This window comes from Pseudochaenichthys georgianus, unplaced genomic scaffold (genome assembly GCF_902827115.2).
Source record: "Pseudochaenichthys georgianus unplaced genomic scaffold, fPseGeo1.2 scaffold_423_arrow_ctg1, whole genome shotgun sequence".
In the NCBI taxonomy this organism is placed as follows: Eukaryota; Metazoa; Chordata; class Actinopteri; order Perciformes; family Channichthyidae; genus Pseudochaenichthys; species Pseudochaenichthys georgianus.
In genome coordinates this window covers 35,268-56,621 of record NW_027262988.1, presented here as the reverse complement: position 1 = coordinate 56,621, position 21,354 = coordinate 35,268, and the positions used below count along the sequence as shown (strand labels likewise).

At 41.7% G+C, this 21,354-nt stretch overlaps 1 protein-coding gene across 1 annotated transcript; it reads left to right on the top strand.

Moving 5' to 3' along the window:
* The first annotated feature begins 3,443 nt into the window (after positions 1-3,443).
* Positions 3,444-9,202, top strand: LOC139433410 (zinc finger protein 583-like). Its single transcript, XM_071202412.1, has 4 exons — positions 3,444-3,615; positions 6,303-6,644; positions 6,741-7,238; positions 7,323-9,202. Exons 1-4 carry the CDS (start codon positions 3,444-3,446, stop codon positions 7,718-7,720), a joined length of 1,410 nt encoding a protein of 469 aa, XP_071058513.1. The 3' UTR covers positions 7,721-9,202.
* Positions 9,203-21,354: the final 12,152 nt, after the last annotated feature.

Sequence of the window (21,354 nt, the reverse complement as noted above, 5' to 3'; positions counted from 1 at the left end):
CTGGAAGATCTCAGGCGCACATGGAAATCCCGAAAGGTAACCTTTTGAACACGGTACCTGCCAAACGGTGTTATAAAGGTTGTTAATTACAGCTGACTGGGTGCAGTGGGATTTGCCAGAACCCACTTGCAGCGTCGAGAGAGGAAAAACACAGTTGCACCACTTAGCTTTGCAGTTATTTCATCAGAGGTGGTAAGATGTAGCGCTCTCCTTTGACTGACTCATTCAGTCTTTCCCAGGTCCACACAGATCCTGGCTCTGCCTGTGGTTTTCTTTAGAACGGGCACCATAGGAGCAACACCATTCAGTTGGCTGTGTTTCCCTTCTCGATGACACCGTTCTTCTCCATCCTCTGCAGTTCCTCTTTTACCATACTGTAACATTGGGAAGGCCACACGACGTGCTGTATGCACTGCATATGGTTGAGCCCCATCCTTTCATTGGATTTGAACAGGTTCAGTTTGTAGTGTGCCGTGCTCACCAGAGGCTTGAAGGTGTTCACTGGTAGTGAATTTCACTTCATCAACACGCCTCACCAGGTTCATCTCCACTGACAGATCCCGGCTGAGTAGGTTACTGACACTCTGGCCACGGACTACATGTGCTTCAAATAGGTAATTCTTTCCCTTGTAACTAACTGTAGCATTAAAGCGTCCCAGACACAACAGTTCACCTCCTGGGCTGTCGAATGGGATGTCAGCTGGTTTCAGTGTTTTGGGTGGAGTGAGTGTGTGAAATGCATCCTCACATAAGACGCTGACATCACCTCCTGTGTCAATTTTAAATTCCATTGGAGTAGAATCCACCTGGAGCTGTACTGTCCACTGCTCTTTCTCATCTGCACTGCACACTGAGCCTAAGCAATAAGGGGTCTGCTCAGCCTGTACAGTCCATGTGACCAGTCATTCACTGATCATGTTGCTGTTTCGGCACACTCTGGCCCAATGTCCTATTTTATTGCACTTGTGCATGTAGCTTTAGCTGCAGGACACCCTTCTTCCTTGCTATGCTGTGTGATTTCCCACATTTACCACATTTCCTTTCACTTCCCCCCCCCATTTTCTGTCTTTTGACTTGCCTTGATGTTGTTGAGGTTCCATTTGTTTATTTTTTTCTTTGAATCTCACCTCCTGTACTGATCCCACTGTGTCTTCCTGCAGACTCACTTGTGCTGCGACCTCCTCTGACTGCCTGATGGTCCGTATCGTCAGTGCTAGTGTTAGGTCCGCCGTCAGCTGCAGCCTGCGCGAGAGCTCTGTCTCGTTTCCCGACACACAATTCGGTCTCATATATTCTCATCTCGGCTTACGCCAAACTCACAGTGTTCAGATAGATCATACAGGGCTCGGATGAAACCCTCTGCCTTCTCCCCTGGCCGCTGGACCCGCTGGTGGAAACATGCCCTCTCGTGGATAACGTTCCTCCTCGGGAAAAAGTACTCGTTGAACTTTCCCACCACAACGGCAAAGTCATCGCCGTCATCTTCTTCGGCAAAAGTGAAAGACTTGAATATGTTTTCTGCCTGGGAGCGAGTCTGTACCGCTCAAAGCGTGCCTCCATTCTGGCCATTCAGTCGGCTTATCAAACGAAAAGTTCACTGGGGGATTAAACTTGGCCATTTCCGTCGTCTATATTCCTCTACTTTGTCTTGTTTAATTCCTGACACCATGTAGAATGATCGAGGGTCGAGTATCTTTCACGACTCAGGTTATTATACAGTAAGTCAAGGACATTACAGTAGGCAGCAACCACACAACTCGCGGGCTTACTCTGAAGTAAAGCAGTCCATCGCATGCCGTAAAAGCATGTCGTAACACTGTCATAACAGCCTTAACTCTGTATGCATTGTATTGCATATGTGACAAATAATTCATAAAGAAATCAATGAATAAATATTAGGGATGCTCCAATCGATCGGCCACCGATCAATATCGGCCGATACTCACTCTCTACCGATCGATCGGGCTCTCCTAAAATGCCGATCGCGAGCCTCATGACGTAAAATACATGACACTTTTCTCTGTGCGCGGCAAAACAGCTCACCAAAATGGCTTCACCAGTCTGGCGTATTTTAAGTGTCCGAAAAGGACAATAAAATGGCGGTATGCAACGTGTTTGAAGCAGAAATTATATATATATATCAAATAGCTATTTGGATCTAGCTCTGAAACAAGCTACATTTGTTATAATATGCTTATTCTTCACTGCCGGGTCACTCATTACTGGAGCAGAGAGCAGAGAGCTGAGAGAGAGAGATTCCGCTTATTCTCCCGTGTTAAAAGTGAAAGTCAAAAGTTAAAGCAGAAAAGCTGAAAGACCACCCTGGGGGACAGAATCTGACTCATCACTAACAATGTAATGTAAGTCAAAATGTGGTTAAAATGTAGTTTTTTACTATAATGGGAATGTCAATACCTGTGTTTTTCAGTTTATCAATATAAGGTAGTGGTTAAATTAAGCAAAATTACAAAATATTTCTTTCTTTACTCATATATTGACTTGCAATTATAATTTTTTAAATGAGTATTAACAGTATTATGTATTTTGACAGTGATATATAGGCATAACAAAAGTATTTTTTTAGTTAAATTACAGAAAATGCAGCTAATTTGCCAACAGAAAATCATTTATTTTTTTGGTTAGTTTTGTTAAATTCACAATTAAAAACTGATAAATAATGTATTCCATTTTTACAGTTTTCCTTTTTGTTAACCTCTTAAGCCCCCCCCCCCCCCCGTGTCACTGCAGGGGACAGCGTCTGGGGGGCTTCTTAATATTTAAAAACCTATGAATTTCTTATACTCAAATAACAGGAAAAAACTCAGCAACCTGAAGATATGAGCCATTTTTACCGAAACAAAACACAAGTCTCCCAAGAAGCGTTAGCATTAGCCCTTAGTGAAAACAGACTGATGCTACTATCCGGTGCTAACTAGCTAAACGATCTTTAAAAACTTAATATGGTCTGCATAACTACATATCAACTGAAAGCTGATACTCCACAGATTATTTTTGATATAAGTATCATCACTGTAGGACACAAACTCACTGAGCTATCAGCCAGAACAGAGCAAGAAAACAACAACAGTGTTCTAAACCAAAACAATAATTATGTCTTACCGTTGCTGTTTTGTGATCAAAAGTCGTGTTCAAGGGAATAAAAACGCTGCTCAAGGTTAATCCAATGTCTCTTTGTCACTTTAGAATTGTTGTTGATAATCCATCATTACATTCATGGCCGCAGAGTAGGTATAAAGTGTTGCAGTCCGGGGCTCAGGGTGTCTAATGTGCTGTTTACGCAAGCCTCTCTCTCCTTGACGTAAGTTAAAAGCGGGATTTACTAACTCTCCCTCCATTCTATTGGCTCTAAAGTTTCAAAAAAGGTGTCAATCACCCAAATCGACCAATGGGTTCCAGAGATAGGATCCTGCGTAGTATGAATAATGCCAGCAGCGGCTGCTTTACGCACAGACGTAGCAGAGGCAGCCGCACAACCGCTCCAGCTCAGCAGCAACGAACACAGCAAAGCGACAACACAACGACGAACACAGAGTCAACAGCAGGCAACAGAACAGTCAGACAACAATCAGACCCTGATTATGAACTTCAGGAAAGGTATGTACTCTCTCTGTTTGTATCTATTCGTTGTGTATTTGGTGTAATCTATAGTAATGCCACACTCGCAAAATACAACATGGACGCCGCTTTGTTGTTGTAGCGTTATCGTTCCGTGAGATACTAAAACAATGGGAACATCATGTTGGTGAACGTATAAATAGATTAATTGTATTTCGTGACTATAACACGGCAGTATATAAAAAAAGCTGTATTGTATATCAACCCAGTCCATATATATATATATATATATATATACTGTTATTCCAACACACGCCAAATGGATGCTGTTTTGTAGTTCGACAGACATTGACTATTAGCAGTTTATAAATAAGCTGTATTGTATATCAGTCTATATATATATATATGTATAATGTTATTTCACACACGCTAAATGGAGGAATTATTTCTGATTTTTGAAAGAATAAGCCAGTGAAGTAATCAAAGTAATTGTTTTCACAGTGATGAAGATGGCTTCTGGATCACAGCCATCAACATCTGCCTCATCCGAGCTACGACGTGCAATCAGATCAGCATACAGTTGCCCCAGAGCCATCAACATCCAAGCTACGCCGCCGGACGTCTGCACCAGTACTAACTCAGCCTCCCTCTGCATCTTCTTATTCAGTGGACAGACTCTCAGGAGGAAAGTGAAACGGGCTGGTGTGTGGCAGACTAAGATTGTTACCGTTCCTGACGCTGTGGTGGACTACAACAAAAGCATGAGCTGCGTGGATGTGCCGATGCTTTGATTGGGTACTACAGCGTTCCACCGCAAAACCATGAAATTGGTACAAGACTTTGTTTTTACCATTTTTCTGGACACTGCCGTGGTGAACAGCTTCCTTCTCCACAAGGAGCTGCACAAGATGAGGGGTGACCCCGGCAGGATGAAGCCACACACCCAGAAGTCCTTCAGGGAGCAGCTTGCGCAGACACGAGGGTGAAAGTCCTGCACACCACACCACTCCCCCCATCATCACTGCATTCCCAAGTATTATGGGGAAGATGCCACCGCGCTCAGGAGGTGCTCAAAATGGTGATGACCTATCTACTGCACTAAGTGCCTGGTGCCTCAATTCAAAAACACTAAACACATTCAGGTTGTGGACAATTCTTTCTTTTTTGCCAGTGTTTACAAAAAAATGCTTGTGGTGTTATTTCGGTTTTAGTGTCGTTTTTTAGTGTGTTATTCTTTAAATAAATCTGCTCCTGTTGGAGACAAATCTATCCTATGTTTCCTAATTTTTATTGTGTAAGTAAACCTTCCTATAAGTGTTAGTCGGGTGATAAACATGTAAGGACTGCGGCAAAGTCCACACACACCCACACACACACCCACACACCCACACACCACACACACACACACACACACACACACACACACACACACACACACACACACACACACACACCATTTACATTAAAAAAGAAATGTAATTTAAAAAACAATATTTTTTATAAAAACACTTGTATTGATGGAATGATTACCTATAGTGATAATACAATTATTTTTACAGTATGGTACCTGAAAAAGGTCAAATGGCACTGATGGTATCCAAATGTGCCAAAATGTGCCCAAAGGTCAGTCCGCCTGGACTACTTTTTGCTAAACCTCTCTAAAAAGGTCAAATTTAACTTGTTTTGCATCAATCTTGATACAGGGTACTTATTATATGTTCTACTTTGGATTCCTAAAGCTTTTAGTCTACCATACCATCATTCAAGCGTGGTTTTCACTATAAGTAATGGGTTATTTTTAGGCAGAGTTAAGAATTTACCTTTTTTTACTATGTTCCATCTGAATTCACTCTGACACAGAAACATCTATATTGATTCCGACACTTCTACATCCAACTCACAGATGTAACCTTGCTTTGATAAAATAAATTATTCATATAACCCTTTTAGAAGTTAAGTTATAGTCATTTGTTTTGGGCATAGCATTTTCAAGCCTGAAACCTGAAAAACAGGCTCAGGGCTTAAGAGGTTAAAATACATGACACATTTCAATAAACCGTTTATTCTTGTAAATTGATTATGATTTCCTGTAATTATGAAATACACTAAAAAAACTGTAAAAAAAAGATTGTTTTACAGTGTGTTACTGTATATAAAAAAACACAAATATTTGAACATTTAGCAGGTTCCCTCATCCATAATCATTTATACAAGCGCAACTTTGAACATGTACAGCAGTAAAATGCAACATACAAAATAATGAAGAAACATAAATTAAACACTGACAGGGAACATTTTACTGCACCATCATTACTGTTACATAAGAAGGTGCCGTCAAATGTTCTGTTAATACTTGCATACTTTTACTTAAATAAGGTTTGAATGCAGGATTTTAATTTGTAACGGAGTATTTTCATTCTATACTGTAGGCGTAGTGTATCTGTGAACGATCGCAAATAAAATTCATTGTTTACATTGCGGCTTGTGCTACGCCAGAAGAAAAAACCCTTTTACATTTTGAACTGGAAGTGGAAAGGGGCTGGGCTACATGAGGTGACTTGAGCCAACAGAAATACACAATAGGTGGGACTAAGAAAGATAATGTGAAAATATAAAAACAAAGGCATTAATTAGGGCTGCAAAATGTCTCCCATTGTAATGGTGATGAGGTTTTTAAATGCTAACACTTAACAGTTTGTTCTGACTGTGTTTCCTGTTTCCTGCAGACCTCCAGCAGCTGGTGGTGGTTAAAGAAGAGCTTCTCCATGACCAGCAAGAGTGGAGCACCAGTCTGGACCAGGAGGACCCAGAGCCCCCCCCACACATTAAGCTGGAACAGGAGGGAGAGCAGCTTCAGGAGCTGGAGGAGGCCGATATCACCAAGTCCACTTTCACTCCTGACCCTGTGAAGAGTGAAGATGATGAAGAGAAACCTCAGTCCTCTCAGCCTCATCAAAGACAAACTGAACACATGGAAACAGAAGCTGATGGAGATGACTGTCGAGGACCAGAACCAGCCAGGAACTCGGATCCAGAGAGCAGTTTACAACCAAAGACTGAGGACCACACTGAAGACTCTTCTGAACCTGACACTGGAGACTCTTCTGAACCCGACACTGAAGACTCTTCTAAACCTGACACTGAAGACTCTTCTGAACCTGACTCTGAAGACTCTTCTGAACCTGACACTGAAGACAGTGCTGATAGGAAAGAGACCAGAGAACCTGCATCAGGCTCAAACTCACTGAAAAATAGACATGAATCTGTCAGTGATCCACGACATAGTGATGAAAAGAAACCATTCAGCTGCTCAGTCTGTAAGAAAGCTTTTCCACAGAGTGGATATTTAAAGAAACACATGAGAGTCCACACAGGAGAGAAACCATTCAGCTGCTCAGTCTGTAAGATAGCTTTTCTACGGACTGGAGATTTACAGGTACACATGAGAGTCCACACAGGAGATAAACCATTCACCTGCAAAGTCTGTAAGAAAGCTTTTTCACTTAGTGGAAACTTAAAGAGACACATGAGAGTCCACACAGGAGAGAAACCATTCAGCTGCTCAGTCTGTAAGAAAGCTTTTCCACGGAGTGGATATTTAAAGATACACATGGTAATCCACACAGGAGAGAAACCACACAGCTGCTCAGTCTGTAAGAAAGGTTTTTCAACAAGTGGATATTTAAAGATACACATGAGAATCCACACAGGAGAGAAACCACTCACCTGTACAGTCTGTACGAAAGGTTTTTCACAGAGTGGAAGTTTAAAGGACCACATGATAATCCACACAGGACAGAAACCACACAGCTGCTCAGTCTGTAAGAAAGCTTTTTCAACAAGTGGATATTTAAAGATACACATGAGAATCCACACAGGAGAGAAACCACTCACCTGTACAGTCTGTAAGAAAGCTTTTTCACAGAGTGGACGTTTAAATAAACACATGAGAATCCACACAGGAGAGAAACCATTCCCCTGTACAGTCTGTAAAAAAGCTTTTTCACATAATGCACATTTAAAGAGACACATGAGAGTCCACACAGGAGATAAACCATTCACCTGTACAGTCTGTAAGAAAGCTTTTTCACAGAGTGGACATCTAAAGTCACATATGAGAATCCACACAGGAGAGGAAAAATAGATCTGCAAAGTTTGTGACAAAATATTTAAATGGCGTAATCGTTTAAAAAGACCAAGTGTGTTGGTAAGGGAATACATTTGTCTATTTTGTATCCTGATGACCTAATGCCGTTACATGTAATACGTTACTCCCTAAGCCTGTTTTCACCCACCTGCAACCGATTCGCTAATAATCACAAATGTTTATTTCTTCGACCCCTTGAGACTATTTCTTGTTTAATAATGGTTACATCTCCTCAGGACCAGTGTTGGGACTAACGCGTTACTCTAACGCAACTACTTTTTGCAGTAACTAATAGGGTTACTAGTTACCTATTCCCATTCAGTAACGCTGTTATAGTCACTGTGATTAAATGGGTGGTTTACTGCGTTACATTATGTGATAGAACTGAACCGAATCTCCCAGCGGATGTAACTTACAGGCGAATACAGCGATGTCCTCTCACAATACCATGTAAAAGTGAAAGTAACCAGAGAGGAGTGATGATTGGTTAAAGCTAGGGGTTTCACAACTATTTACTAGTCGACACGTTTTTCAAAATAGCAGTCGACTAGTCGTTACGTCATAATAAAGACACACAAAGAGAGGTGTCCAACTGTAATTTATATTGGAACTCATACAGTTACATTAAACACTGCATTTTAATTTGTGTTACATGGCTGAGTAAATAACAAACAGTAACTGGACTTAGTAATTAACAAACAGTAACTGGACTCACCGAAATCGACAGCAAAAAACTCTGTTTACTGAAATACCACGTAAATCCAGTGCGCAACACTTTACTCGCTGTCCTCCACGATAACGTCCACCTTTCCAGATTTTTGGTTTGCGTTGAGGAACACCAACGCATCGACATGTGAGGGAAGGAGGCTTGACCCAGATGGAGCAACACCATCTAAACAGCCAACATTTTTTTTTAAATCGCCACATGTCACCCAGAGTCAACTAAACAGATTGATTGCCAGGTATGTAGTTGAGGACATGCTGCCCATCGCAACGGTCGAGTCTGTTGCATGCCTTCAGAGAACTAGTCAGCAAAAAACAACACAAAAACTTGTATTTTTATTGTTATTATTTTTAAAGTAAAGTAACTTGTTACTAGTTACTTTTATAATTTAGTAACTAATAAAGTAACTAGTTACTTTTTTGAAAAGAGTAACTATAACTATTTCTAGTTACTTTTTAAAAGTAACTTGCCCAACACTGCTCAGGACCAAGTTCCCGTGTCCTGCCTTTCACCTGCTGATCACCCACTGCTCATTTAAGGTGGACTGACCTTTACAAGGGACCAGCTAGTCTTAGTGTCTTAATGCAAATGTTTTGTAAAGTGATGCTAGACCAACAACGTGCTGTTGGGTTGTGTGCTCTCTGCAGGACGGTGTCTGTACTCAAAGATTGTTGATGAAATGAGAGCTTCACTCTGTTTTTGTTGTCTAAACCAGTGATTCTCAAATGGGGGTACGCGGACCCCTGGGGGTACGTTGGGGTACTGCAGGGGGTACGTGAGATAATTTTTTTTTTTTAAAAGTTAATTAAAAAAATAATCTTTGTAAAATAAGTTAAATAGAATACACAATTTTATATAAAACTTTCCTAGAACTTTCATCCACATATTAGAGATTCAAAACAGCAATGTATGAGATAAGGGTAGTAATTGACTATTTCAACAGAATGTGAAGAGGTTACAGTCTTGAGGCCATGTCCAATATGTTTGTGTTTTGTTTGATTAAATCGACTGAAATGAGCATTCAATGACTCAATTATTCTGAATTACTGAATTACATCATGGGTTTGCATTGCAATATTAGAACGCATAAAACCCAACTTTATTTATTCCAAGTTGCGGGTGTTCGTTGTTTAGAAGTCCGCTGTGTTTCATTTCATTTAATTTCAAACCTTTATTTATCCAGATTGGTCCCATTGAGATCATAGATCTCTTTTTCAAGGGAGACCTGCAGCATATAGGTTCCACATGAAACATAAAACAATAAAGGACATTATACATTATATTTACAGGATACATAGTTATAGACATTTACAAGTGCCCATTGTATCAGCAAGCATTTCATTTAGCCTAGCTTTAAAAACATGCAGAGGAATGAGATTGCTCAGTTTCAATTCTTGCTGAAGATTGTTCCAGCAAGTGGAGCTGCGCACATAAAAGCTGTCTTACCGAAGACAGTCCTTGCTCTTGGCACATCTAACAAGACTACATCATGTGACCTCAGACAATAGCTGCTTGCAACTCTCTGTGTTATCAGAGAGCAGATATAATACGGGAGTTTACCCAACAAAGCTTTATAGATAAACGTGTACCAATGACTGAGCCTCCGTACAGAGAGTGATGATAAACCTGCCTTGGTATACAGTGTACAGTGATGTGTAAGCGCTTTACAATTTGTGACAAATCTCAGAGCACTGTGATACGCAGCATCCAATTTGCTCAGGTAATTGGCAGGTGCATTCATATAGACCAGATCACCATAGTCCAGCACAGGTAAAAAGGTCACATAGCCTTTTCCTGGCCTCAAGCGAGAAACAGGACTTGTTTCTGAAAAAGAAACCTAGCCTAACCCTCAGTTTTTTAAGCAGGTTATTGACATGAAGTTTAAAAGAGAGACAATCATCAAGCCAGATACCAAGGTATTTGTAACAGGCAACAACTTGAAGTTGTGTTCCTTGCGTAGTTACAATATCTAAAACAGACTCTGGTGTCTTTTTAGCTTTTGAAAAGAGCATTACCTTGGTTTTATCCACATTTAAAAGAAGCTTTAATTCAGAGAGCTGAGTCTGAATAGTGTTAAAAACAGCTTGTAATTTAACAACAGCCTCTTTAATGGAGGGACCTGCACAATACATCACAGTATCATCCGCATAAAAATGTAAAGTAGCTTCATCCACATTATCACCTACACTATTAATATATATGGAGAATAAAAGTGGTCCTAAAACAGAACCTTGTGGTACACCATTAGAAATGTTTAACCATTCAGAAGACAGTCCATCAAAATGAACACATGGGGACCTTTCAGAGAGGTAGTTTACAAACCACCCCACTGCATTGCTGGATATGCCAATACTGAGTAGCCTCTGCTTTAAAATGCGATGATCAACGGTGTCAAACGCTTTGGAAAGGTCAATAAACAGAGCTGCACAACTCTGCTTATTATCTAAAATAGTAGTAATGTCATTTACCACTTTCATTGTCGCAGTGATGGTGCTGTGTTTCTTTCTGAATCCTGACTGATGTTTAGACAGGATATCATTTATACATAAAAACTCCTTTACTTGTTCACTCACTAAGCGTTCGAGCACCTTAGCCAGAACTGACAATTTAGAGATTGGCCTATAGTTATTTAAAATAGTTGCCTCCCCTCCTTTCAGTAAAGGCAAGACATAAGCAGACTTCCATACTTTTGGAATTGTATTCGTGCTGAGGGAGAGGTTAAAAAGAGAAGTAAGAGGTGGAGCAATACAATCTGCAGCTATCTTTAAAAAGAAAGGTTCTACGTTGTCCGGGCCAGCCGGTTTCCTAGGATCTAACGTGGATAATGCTTCATGAACAATACCAACAGTTAAAGGAGTAAAACTGAAAGGGTTTTCCAGACCACATTGTTCAGAGTCAAGGATTGGAGCGTTCACAGGAGCCACACAGCCAAACAGAGAGCCACAAGACACAAAATGCTCATTAAAACAATTTAGCATAGTAGCCCTGTCTGATATAGTGCCAGATGCTGTGGTAAGGCACGGAGGTAGCTCATTTGGGATATCACCAGTGGAAATCGATTTTATGGCTTTCCAAAATTTCCTAGGATTATTCAGGTTTTCTGTGGTAACCGACAAATAGTACTTTGATTTAGCACTTTTTATTTGAGATGTGAAGCTATTTCTTAGCTTCATCCAAGCTTCCACTGCGTGCTCCGATAATGCTGAAAGTATCTGTATGCTTTACCTGCTCCAGGTAGCTAGAACTAGGCTACATTTGTTTTTGTCTTTCGGCTATTTAGCTGTAAACTCGAGGCACTGGCAGCTTAGTCATTTGTTCATCACCACTCAGCTTCAAACAAGCCAAGAAAAGCCGGCATAACATTAGACAGTAAAGTGGGAGGTGCTGCGACCTGTCTGTCTGAAGGGACAGTAAGGTGGGAGGTGCTGCTACCTGTCTGTCTGAAGCGACTGTAAAGTGGGAGGTGCTGCTACCTGTCTGTCTGAAGGGACTGTAAGGTGGGAGGTGCTGCTACCTGTCTGTCTGAAGGGACAGTAAAGTGGAAGGTGCTGCTACCTGTCTGTCTGAAGGGACTGTAAAGTGGGAGGTGTTGCTACCTGTCTGTCTGAAGGGACTGTAAGGTGGGAGGTGCTGCTACCTGTCTGTCTGAAGGGAGAGTAAATTGGGAGGTGCTGCTACCTGTCTGTCTGAAGGGAATGTAAAGTGGGAGGTGTTGCTACCTGTCTGTCTGAAGGGACTGTAAGGTGGGAGGTGCTGCTACCTGTCTGTCTGAAGCGACAGTAAAGTGGGAGGTGTTGCTACCTGTCTGTCTGAAGGGACAGTAAAGTGGGAGTTGCTGCTATCTGTCTGTCTGAAGGGAATGTAAAGTGGGAGGTGTTGCTACCTGTCTGTCTGAAGGGACAGTAAAGTGGGAGGTGCTGCTACCTGTCTGTCTGAAGGGAATGTAAAGTGGGAGGTGCTGCTACCTGTCTGTCTGAAGGGACTGTAAAGTGGGAGGTGCTGCTACCTGTCTGTCTGAAGGGACAGTAAAGTGGGAGGTGCTGCTACCTGTCTGTCTGAAGGGACTGCAAGGTGGGAGGTGCTGCTACTTGTCTGTCTGAAGGGACAGTAAAGTGGGAGGTGCTGCTACCTGTCTGTCTGAAGGGACAGTAAAGTGGGAGGTGCTGCTACCTGTCTGTCTGAAGGGACTGTAAAGTGGGAGGTGCTGCTACTTGTCTGTCTGAAGAGACTGTAAAGTGGGAGGTGCTGCTACCTGTCTGTCTGAAGGGACTGCAAGGTGGGAGGTGCTGCTACTTGTCTGTCTGAAGGGACAGTAAAGTGGGAGGTGCTGCTACCTGTCTGTCTGAAGGGACAGTAAAGTGGGAGGTGCTGCTACCTGTCTGTCTGAAGGGACAGTAAAGTGGGAGGTGCTGCTACCTGTCTGTCTGAAGAGACTGTAAAGTGGAAGGTGCTGCTACCTGTCTGTCTGAAGGGACTGTAAAGTGGGAGGTGTTGCTACCTGTCTGTCTGAAGGGACTGTAAGGTGGGAGGTGCTGCTACTTGTCTGTCTGAAGGGACAGTAAAGTGGGAGGTGCTGCTACCTGTCTGTCTGAAGGGACAGTAAAGTGGGAGGTGCTGCTACCTGTCTGTCTGAAGAGACTGTAAAGTGGAAGGTGCTGCTACCTGTCTGTCTGAAGGGACTGTAAAGTGGGAGGTGTTGCTACCTGTCTGTCTGAAGGGACAGTAAAGTGGGAGGTGCTGCTACTTGTCTGTCTGAAGGGACAGTAAAGTGGGAGGTGCTGCTACCTGTCTGTCTGAAGGGACAGTAAAGTGGGAGGTGCTGCTACCTGTCTGTCTGAAGGGACTGTAAGGTGGGAGGTGCTGCTACCTGTCTGTCTGAAGGGACAGTAAAGTGGAAGGTGCTGCTACCTGTCTGTCTGAAGGGACTGTAAAGTGGGAGGTGTTGCTACCTGTCTGTCTGAAGGGACTGTAAGGTGGGAGGTGCTGCTACCTGTCTGTCTGAAGGGAGAGTAAATTGGGAGGTGCTGCTACCTGTCTGTCTGAAGGGAATGTAAAGTGGGAGGTGTTGCTACCTGTCTGTCTGAAGGGACTGTAAGGTGGGAGGTGCTGCTACCTGTCTGTCTGAAGCGACAGTAAAGTGGGAGGTGTTGCTACCTGTCTGTCTGAAGGGACAGTAAAGTGGGAGTTGCTGCTATCTGTCTGTCTGAAGGGAATGTAAAGTGGGAGGTGTTGCTACCTGTCTGTCTGAAGGGACAGTAAAGTGGGAGGTGCTGCTACCTGTCTGTCTGAAGGGAATGTAAAGTGGGAGGTGCTGCTACCTGTCTGTCTGAAGGGACTGTAAAGTGGGAGGTGCTGCTACCTGTCTGTCTGAAGGGACAGTAAAGTGGGAGGTGCTGCTACCTGTCTGTCTGAAGGGACTGCAAGGTGGGAGGTGCTGCTACCTGTCTGTCTGAAGGGACAGTAAAGTGGGAGGTGCTGCTACCTGTCTGTCTGAAGGGACTGTAAAGTGGGAGGTGCTGCTACTTGTCTGTCTGAAGAGACTGTAAAGTGGGAGGTGCTGCTACCTGTCTGTCTGAAGGGACTGCAAGGTGGGAGGTGCTGCTACTTGTCTGTCTGAAGGGACAGTAAAGTGGGAGGTGCTGCTACCTGTCTGTCTGAAGGGACAGTAAAGTGGGAGGTGCTGCTACCTGTCTGTCTGAAGGGACTGTAAAGTGGGAGGTGCTGCTACTTGTCTGTCTGAAGAGACTGTAAAGTGGGAGGTGCTGCTACTTGTCTGTCTGAAGGGACAGTAAAGTGGGAGGTGCTGCTACCTGTCTGTCTGAAGGGACAGTAAAGTGGGAGGTGCTGCTACCTGTCTGTCTGAAGGGACAGTAAAGTGGGAGGTGCTGCTACCTGTCTGTCTGAAGAGACTGTAAAGTGGGAGGTGCTGCTACCTGTCTGTCTGATGGGACTAGGCTTGTTTGAGACAAGCAAAACCTGCGCAGACCTGCGCAGTTGCGATCAACGTCTTGCTAGTGCGTTGCATGATGGTTAGTCATTTTGTCCGACTTGCTCTGGAGGCTCGCCCACATGAGACTTTGAAATCTCGCGGGACAAAGACGCCCGCAGCCTTGAAAGCGAGGCGAGGCGAGTTGGCGCAGTTGCTCTCCACGAGCTGCGGAAGCGAAATGCTTGATGGGAAACGGCTCGCTGGTATCTCGAGCTGAGCGCTCATTGGTGGTTTTTACCACGTGCTGCTGATGAAGCTCTCCAATTGGCTGGCAAAAGTTTGTTGTTGTTTTGTGTCAGTTTTACGTCGGCACATCCATTCCCATTTTTCATCATTGTTCCACAATGTTTATCATCATGAAATTAATATCTATATATTTTATACTATACTGTTTACCGTTTTCATACTTTATATATCTTAGCATATTCATACACACTATTCATACTGCTCACAGGCTGATCTAGTGTATTCATACCCCTCACTGTTTATTCATCATTCAATTCATTCTATATGTTATTCTGTAGATTGTGTACATTACTTTCCACTTTACTGCTTGTTGCACCTGGTTAGAAGCTAAACTGCATTTCGTTTTCTCAGTACCTGTAATATGTGCAATAACAATAAAGTTTCTCTTTAAGTTAAACCAAATCATTAAAATAAAATCTATTGTAATGTAATGATTTGGTTTAACCTTATTTATTGAATACATCATTTAAAATGGCAAGATCAAATCAAATTACATCCATGTTGTACACATCATAAAGCTTACAGTGGCAGCTAAAGAATTAACACAGCAGCAGGTCTGTTCAATTCATGCTCATGAAGCTTCATGTGTGCGGATCTGAAGGGACTGATCATTTGTAGCCTGTCCACCTATCAGTTTTGCAAACATTAAGAGGGAGGAGCATTTCTAATTATGGAACCCACTCACTGGTGTGGTTCCTCATCATGACTGAATTAACAAACCTATATAAAGCAATGGAGATCACCTTTGTCTACATTGGGTAAAATGGAATTTCCGCCATTGCAAACCCAGCCAGTCAAGCCGACTCCGAGTCCGAGCTGTCCGACTTAAGACGAGCTTTTTGACACCTCCCCCGGCTGCGATCGACTACTCTCGTCTACTTTCGAGGCGAGCCGCAATGTGTCTCAAACAAGCCTACTGTAAAGTGGGAGGTGCTGCTACCTGTCTGTCTGAAGGGACAGCAAGGTGGGAGGTGCTGCTACCTGTCTGTCTGAAGGGACAGTAAAGTGGGAGATGCTGCTACCTGTCTGTCTGAAGGGACTGTAAAGTGGGAGGTGCTGCTACCTGTCTGTCTGAAGGGACAGTGAGGTGGGAGGTGCTGCTGCACATGCCTGGTGGGGACATTTGTCTTTGTTATCATGTTTAATTTCCAGTTTGTTTTTCAGCTGTTATTAAAAGATCTTTGTGCTCATTATTGTCTCTGTATGTTTGTGTCCCCGGCCTTCTCTCGTTTTAATCTGCACAAACAAACTGGAACTGGTTCATATCACAGTCTGATCCACGCGGCAGCTTCAGGCAACATGTTTGACTGCAATAATTGGATTTATTTTAAATTAAACCTCACTGAGAAGAGTCCTCAAACCAGAGAAGAAACTGCAGAGGAAAAATCTAAGTGAGGGTCGGATGTCGAGCAGAAGGGTGGGCAAATAAATACACAGATGTTCTGACTATGTTAAACATGTTATTCCTTCCATACCATATGTACTGTACTGCTTACTAACCTAGTTCATCCAACCCGGTATCACGGCAAGACGTGAACATGTGACGATTTACCATGCTGGGAGACGTGAAGATGTCACGATTTCGTCCCTTCAAACGTAACAGCTACACGGTATTGTTAACCCACGTTAAACAGTGGAGAAATAACCGGAAATGCCAAGCAAATGCTACCCCAACGTAATGATTTATTTTTTAATAGTCACACTCGATTACGCAGATTTTCTTGTTGCCCCAGCTGGTCGATACCTCTTTTAGCAGAAGCAAAGGCTACATTAATGTATTAAATCGATGTTAATCCATGCATGTTAATCCATGCGCGTGGATGTGGAATTAACGGACGTGACGTTGTGCCATTAAGAGCTTCGGTTCATGTTAATTTACAAACTCTTCAACTACAACCGTAGTTATATTTAAAAACATGTTAAAAGGCCTCACGAAATACTTTAATGCAAATTCAAATGTAAATGTGAAGGAACAAAATACATATACATCCATCATGGAAAACAGGCGTAGGCAAGATCCTCAGCTCGATGATTGGATGGTTTAGCCGCAATGCATGCTGGGATTTGGTGTTTATGTGATATGAAATCTGAAAACGTTTTTTTAAAAATAAAATAATACTTTATTCCGAGTGTGCTTGCTTTTCTCTTTGGAGGTCATCACATAACGGCATTGTAATACACGGTTCGGCTGCATTACATATTACATATCTGCCGTAGTTCTCTATTTATAGAGCCCTGATGAGAAGACTTCTAGACAAACAGGAAAACTGCCGCCAAAACTGAAAACGTGACGTGGATCATAAATATATAAGCAATTACATTTATTTTCACACAATACGTCTCCTTGCAGTATCAACACTAATTCGGCTGACTTTTATATTTGATCCAATTGGTAGATAGTCTGTATTTACACCATAACGGTGCACAGCTGATATAAAGGGACACCTAGTGGTTGAAGAACATTATTGAATTTTATTATTTTATTATTAGATATTTAACTCTAGCGAACCGCTAGCCTTTCAATTTAATTTCCCATAGGGGTTAGCATGAAGCTAACGCATCGTTTATGATATGGTTGTTAACACATGCGTGAAATGTATGATAATATGTTAAATGATTGCTATGCTTGAAATGAATGTACATTTTCTTGTGTGTCCAGTTGTACAGTGCTTTCTAAAACTTTAAAACGGAACTTCTTAAGCAGAGTGATCTTCCTGTTGTCTGTCTGCCCCGATACGGGGGCGGGGGCAGAAAAGTGTTGTTTTAAAAGTGTAAAACCGTTTTATTGAATAAGAATTGCATTTGATGTTACTTAATAATTATATTTAAATACTACCTACATATTAATTAAATGAAAGATAAGAATAGTAAGTAAAAATAGCAGACCCCTGCCATAGTTTATGGGCGCTGTACGCTATATAAGCCTAGTTCTGCTAAGAAAGGATAATATAATACTTTATTGATCCCAAATTGGGAAATTGTTTTGTTATCAAATATCGTTAATAGTATTCATATATTTGTTTTCTTCCCCCCAATTTCTGGCACCCCCCATGGATGGATGTACCCTTAGCATTCGCATATACTGCCTATGCCAGTGGTTCTCAACTGGGGTCTGGGACCAGTTTAGAGTGGGTGATACAGTTCAGCTTTGGTTCCTTCATCTCATTAAACCTTTTTTAAATCATTCTTTAGTTATGGGACGGGTGGCGCAGTGGTCTGTGCATCAGATCAAGGGGGCTGCTGGGGAACTCCAGTTCGAAACCCGCTCCTGCCGCCACTGCGTCAGGCCGTTGTGTCCTTGGGCAAGACACTTCACCCGGATTTGCTCCTGTGGGTATTGTCCACAGTACATGTATGATATCAATGTGTACTTGTAAAAGCGCCTCGATGACTTTGAGGCGTGAAGATGGACGGTGTGGCGCAGTGCGCTGTGCAATGATAATCAGATCAAGGGGTGAAACCCGCCGCTGCTGCATCTGTAAATCCGTTGTTTCCTTGGGCAAGACACTTCACCTGAAATTGCTCCTGTGGGTATTGTCCACAGTGGTGACCATTGCATGTATGATATGTGTTATTTGTATTTTGTAAAGCGCTTTGAGCATCTGGAAAACCGCTATAATAAATGTAAGGAATTATTATTATTATTATTAGTTCTGTGAAGGGATATGAGGGACATATGCACTGTACTTCACTTTAATTAATATATGCTGAAAAGTTTATATATTACAACACGACTTTTTGTTGAATATATTTGAGTGGTTCAAAACTTCGGGTCGCGATTTGTTGACAAAGGAAAAAAATGGTTCTTGAGGTCTCACACGTTGAGAACCACTGGCCTGTGCCAAGGGCCGGCCCTGTTTGACACAGAGATTATTGTAATACTAACCTGTTATAACTAAAGCCTTGAGGTTTAGTTATATCACAGAAACAAAGCAAACTGCATTTTCCAACCAGGAGAAACACTTTTAAAATCAGCTCACTCTCAGAGTTTCATGGATTATTAAAGTGTCATGGCCATTTCTACTAGTTATCAGAGTAAGCATAACTTCATTGCTGTTTAGCATCCAAATAAGCGGAGGAATAACAAAACATCAGAGACAGTGGCAATTCATTCAACGGACTCTCCCATTGGAGGCCTGGCTTTATTTATACCCATCATGACCTTTAACCTGTTACGCTATTGGCTTCCGGTCATGCATAACAAATAACACAAATTGGTAACACCTTTACCTCAATGTTAACACCCCCACTTGATATCACATTTGTGGTTTTTTAACAAATAAAAACATTAGAAGGTTCTCTACTTTACAGAAATTGTTACTCTCCAAACATAAACTTTGCAAACTTAATCAACTTAAAACTTTGGTGCAGGTTTAGTCATAACATCTGCCACCATCTGGTCTGTTGGACAATACATCAGATTTGTTTGTCCCCCTTCCACAGTTGACCTCAGAAAATGATACTTGATGTCAATATGCTTGCATCTCTGTTTGTTAACAGGATTCTTTGCCAACACTATTGTGCCCTGGTTGTCTTCGTAATTCGTAGGTAGTGTATATTCACATTTGTCAATGCACTCTAGTAGTTGTATTAAGTACATACACTCCTGCATAGTAGCTGCTAAAGCCATATACTCAGCTTCACAAGTTGATAAAGCGACAGTTGGCTGCTTTTTGGTTTTCCTGGAAACCAGTGGCCCGCTCTCATTAAGGCTAACACAATAACCTGACACACTCCGTCTGTTGGTTAGGTCAGCAGCCCAATCTGCATCGCTGTATGTTATATAATATAATCAGTGGCGTTTCTATATGTACAAAAGTGGTGGGGCACAAAAAAACTTAGATTTCTATATATAAGCTTCTGCAGTGAGGTTCATGGCTCGTGACGCACTGGCTCTGACTCTTCAGGTTTACAAATATTATATTTTGACCTAAATCAAAATATATTATTATTTTCAAAAGCTTTCTTTGTCTGATGCTTCAATTATTTTTAAACAGACAGTTCGACAGAAGAATACCCAAAAAATGTAATTTTATCATTTAAATATTGAATTGTTCTCTCTTAGTAAGATCCCATTTTCAATAAAATTGCGGTCTTACCTTGACTTGAAGATTAAGTCAATTTGCCTATCCTTCTGGACAAAAATCGCTATTACTTTTTTTGTAAAAGTCCTCCTTATGTTCTTGTAGTTTCAAAAGTCATAAATCATAAATCAATAGATTTATGATTCGAAAACTATAAAAGTAGGGTAGACATGTGGATATTATCCGGCTGAACAAAACGTTCATTTATCTAACAGGTTTGTTTCCCACAGACCTTATTTGGAGCTATTTTCTATAATCCTATGGAGAAATCTCATTGCTTTTAGGTCGAGGGAAGCCATGCGCAGCTTACTTCCGGGTTTTAGGACTCCTCACTGCAGCTCTCTCGTCTCCTCTTCACACACCACACTTTTCGCGGCACACGTACTTACAGCCAATCAGCTCTGAATGATGTGAGATGACGTATGGTGGGGATGGCAGCACTATGCCCCTAGGGTCATTATTTTTTTGCCACACACATTAAATAGGAAAATATTCTGAGCATGCGCAGTGTAGTTTTTACAGTCACCGTTCACTTAGACAGTAAGAGGGAGGGGCAGGACCGGGTTTTGTCCCACATGGCTCTAAACAGCTCAATAGGCACACACTGTAGACACTAATTAGAAGAACACAGACTAAAACAGCAATGTACAGACGAATCAGATGATTAAACATGATTTTAAAATATAATATATTTTTTAATACATTTTTTGCATTTTTTTGTAATCATTATTTGTAATACTTTCTGCTGACACTAGGTGGGGCTGTGCAGACATGATGAAAAATATTGTTTTCGCTTTTTTGAAATGTGCGGTTCTTCGCTGTTTTTTTAAAACGACTTCATGTTCAACTGATGTTTTGATGTTTCAACTGAAATCTCTCTCTCACACAACATACTGAAATCCCTCTCACACAACATACTAAAATCTCTCTCTCACTCAACATACTAAAATCTCTCTCACTCAACATACTAAAATCTCTCTCACACAACATACTGAAATCTCTCTCACAACATACTGAAATCCCTCACACAACATACTGAAATCCCTCTCTCACAACATACTGAAATCTCTCTCACACAACATACTGAAATCCCTCTCTCACAACATACTGAAATCCCTCTCTCACAACATACTGAAATCCCTCTCACACAACATACTGAAATCCCTCTCTCACAACATACTGAAATCCCTCTCTCACAACATACTGAAATCTCTCTCACACAACATACTGAAATCTCTCTCGCACACACCTGAAATTGTGTGAGTGCGTTTCACATGTGTATATATATGAACCAGTTTCATGTGTGTGTGTGAACGGTATTTCTGAATAATGTCCCGTACGGCCCTTCATAACTCTCACTGGTTCAGAACCTTTTTCCTTAAGTGAGACTCTTTTCTTTTCTGACTTTATCGGTATTTTACTTTATATTAAACACATAACAATAAGAGTGCAGACTTCACTATGAATCCAGAACAATACAACTGCAGGAGTTTGGATACAGCGAGATGTGTGCATGCATTTGGAGCCGATTTGGGCAGAATCCAGCAGAGTGGATCGTGCTGTTCATCCTATGTCATCTATATGTAAA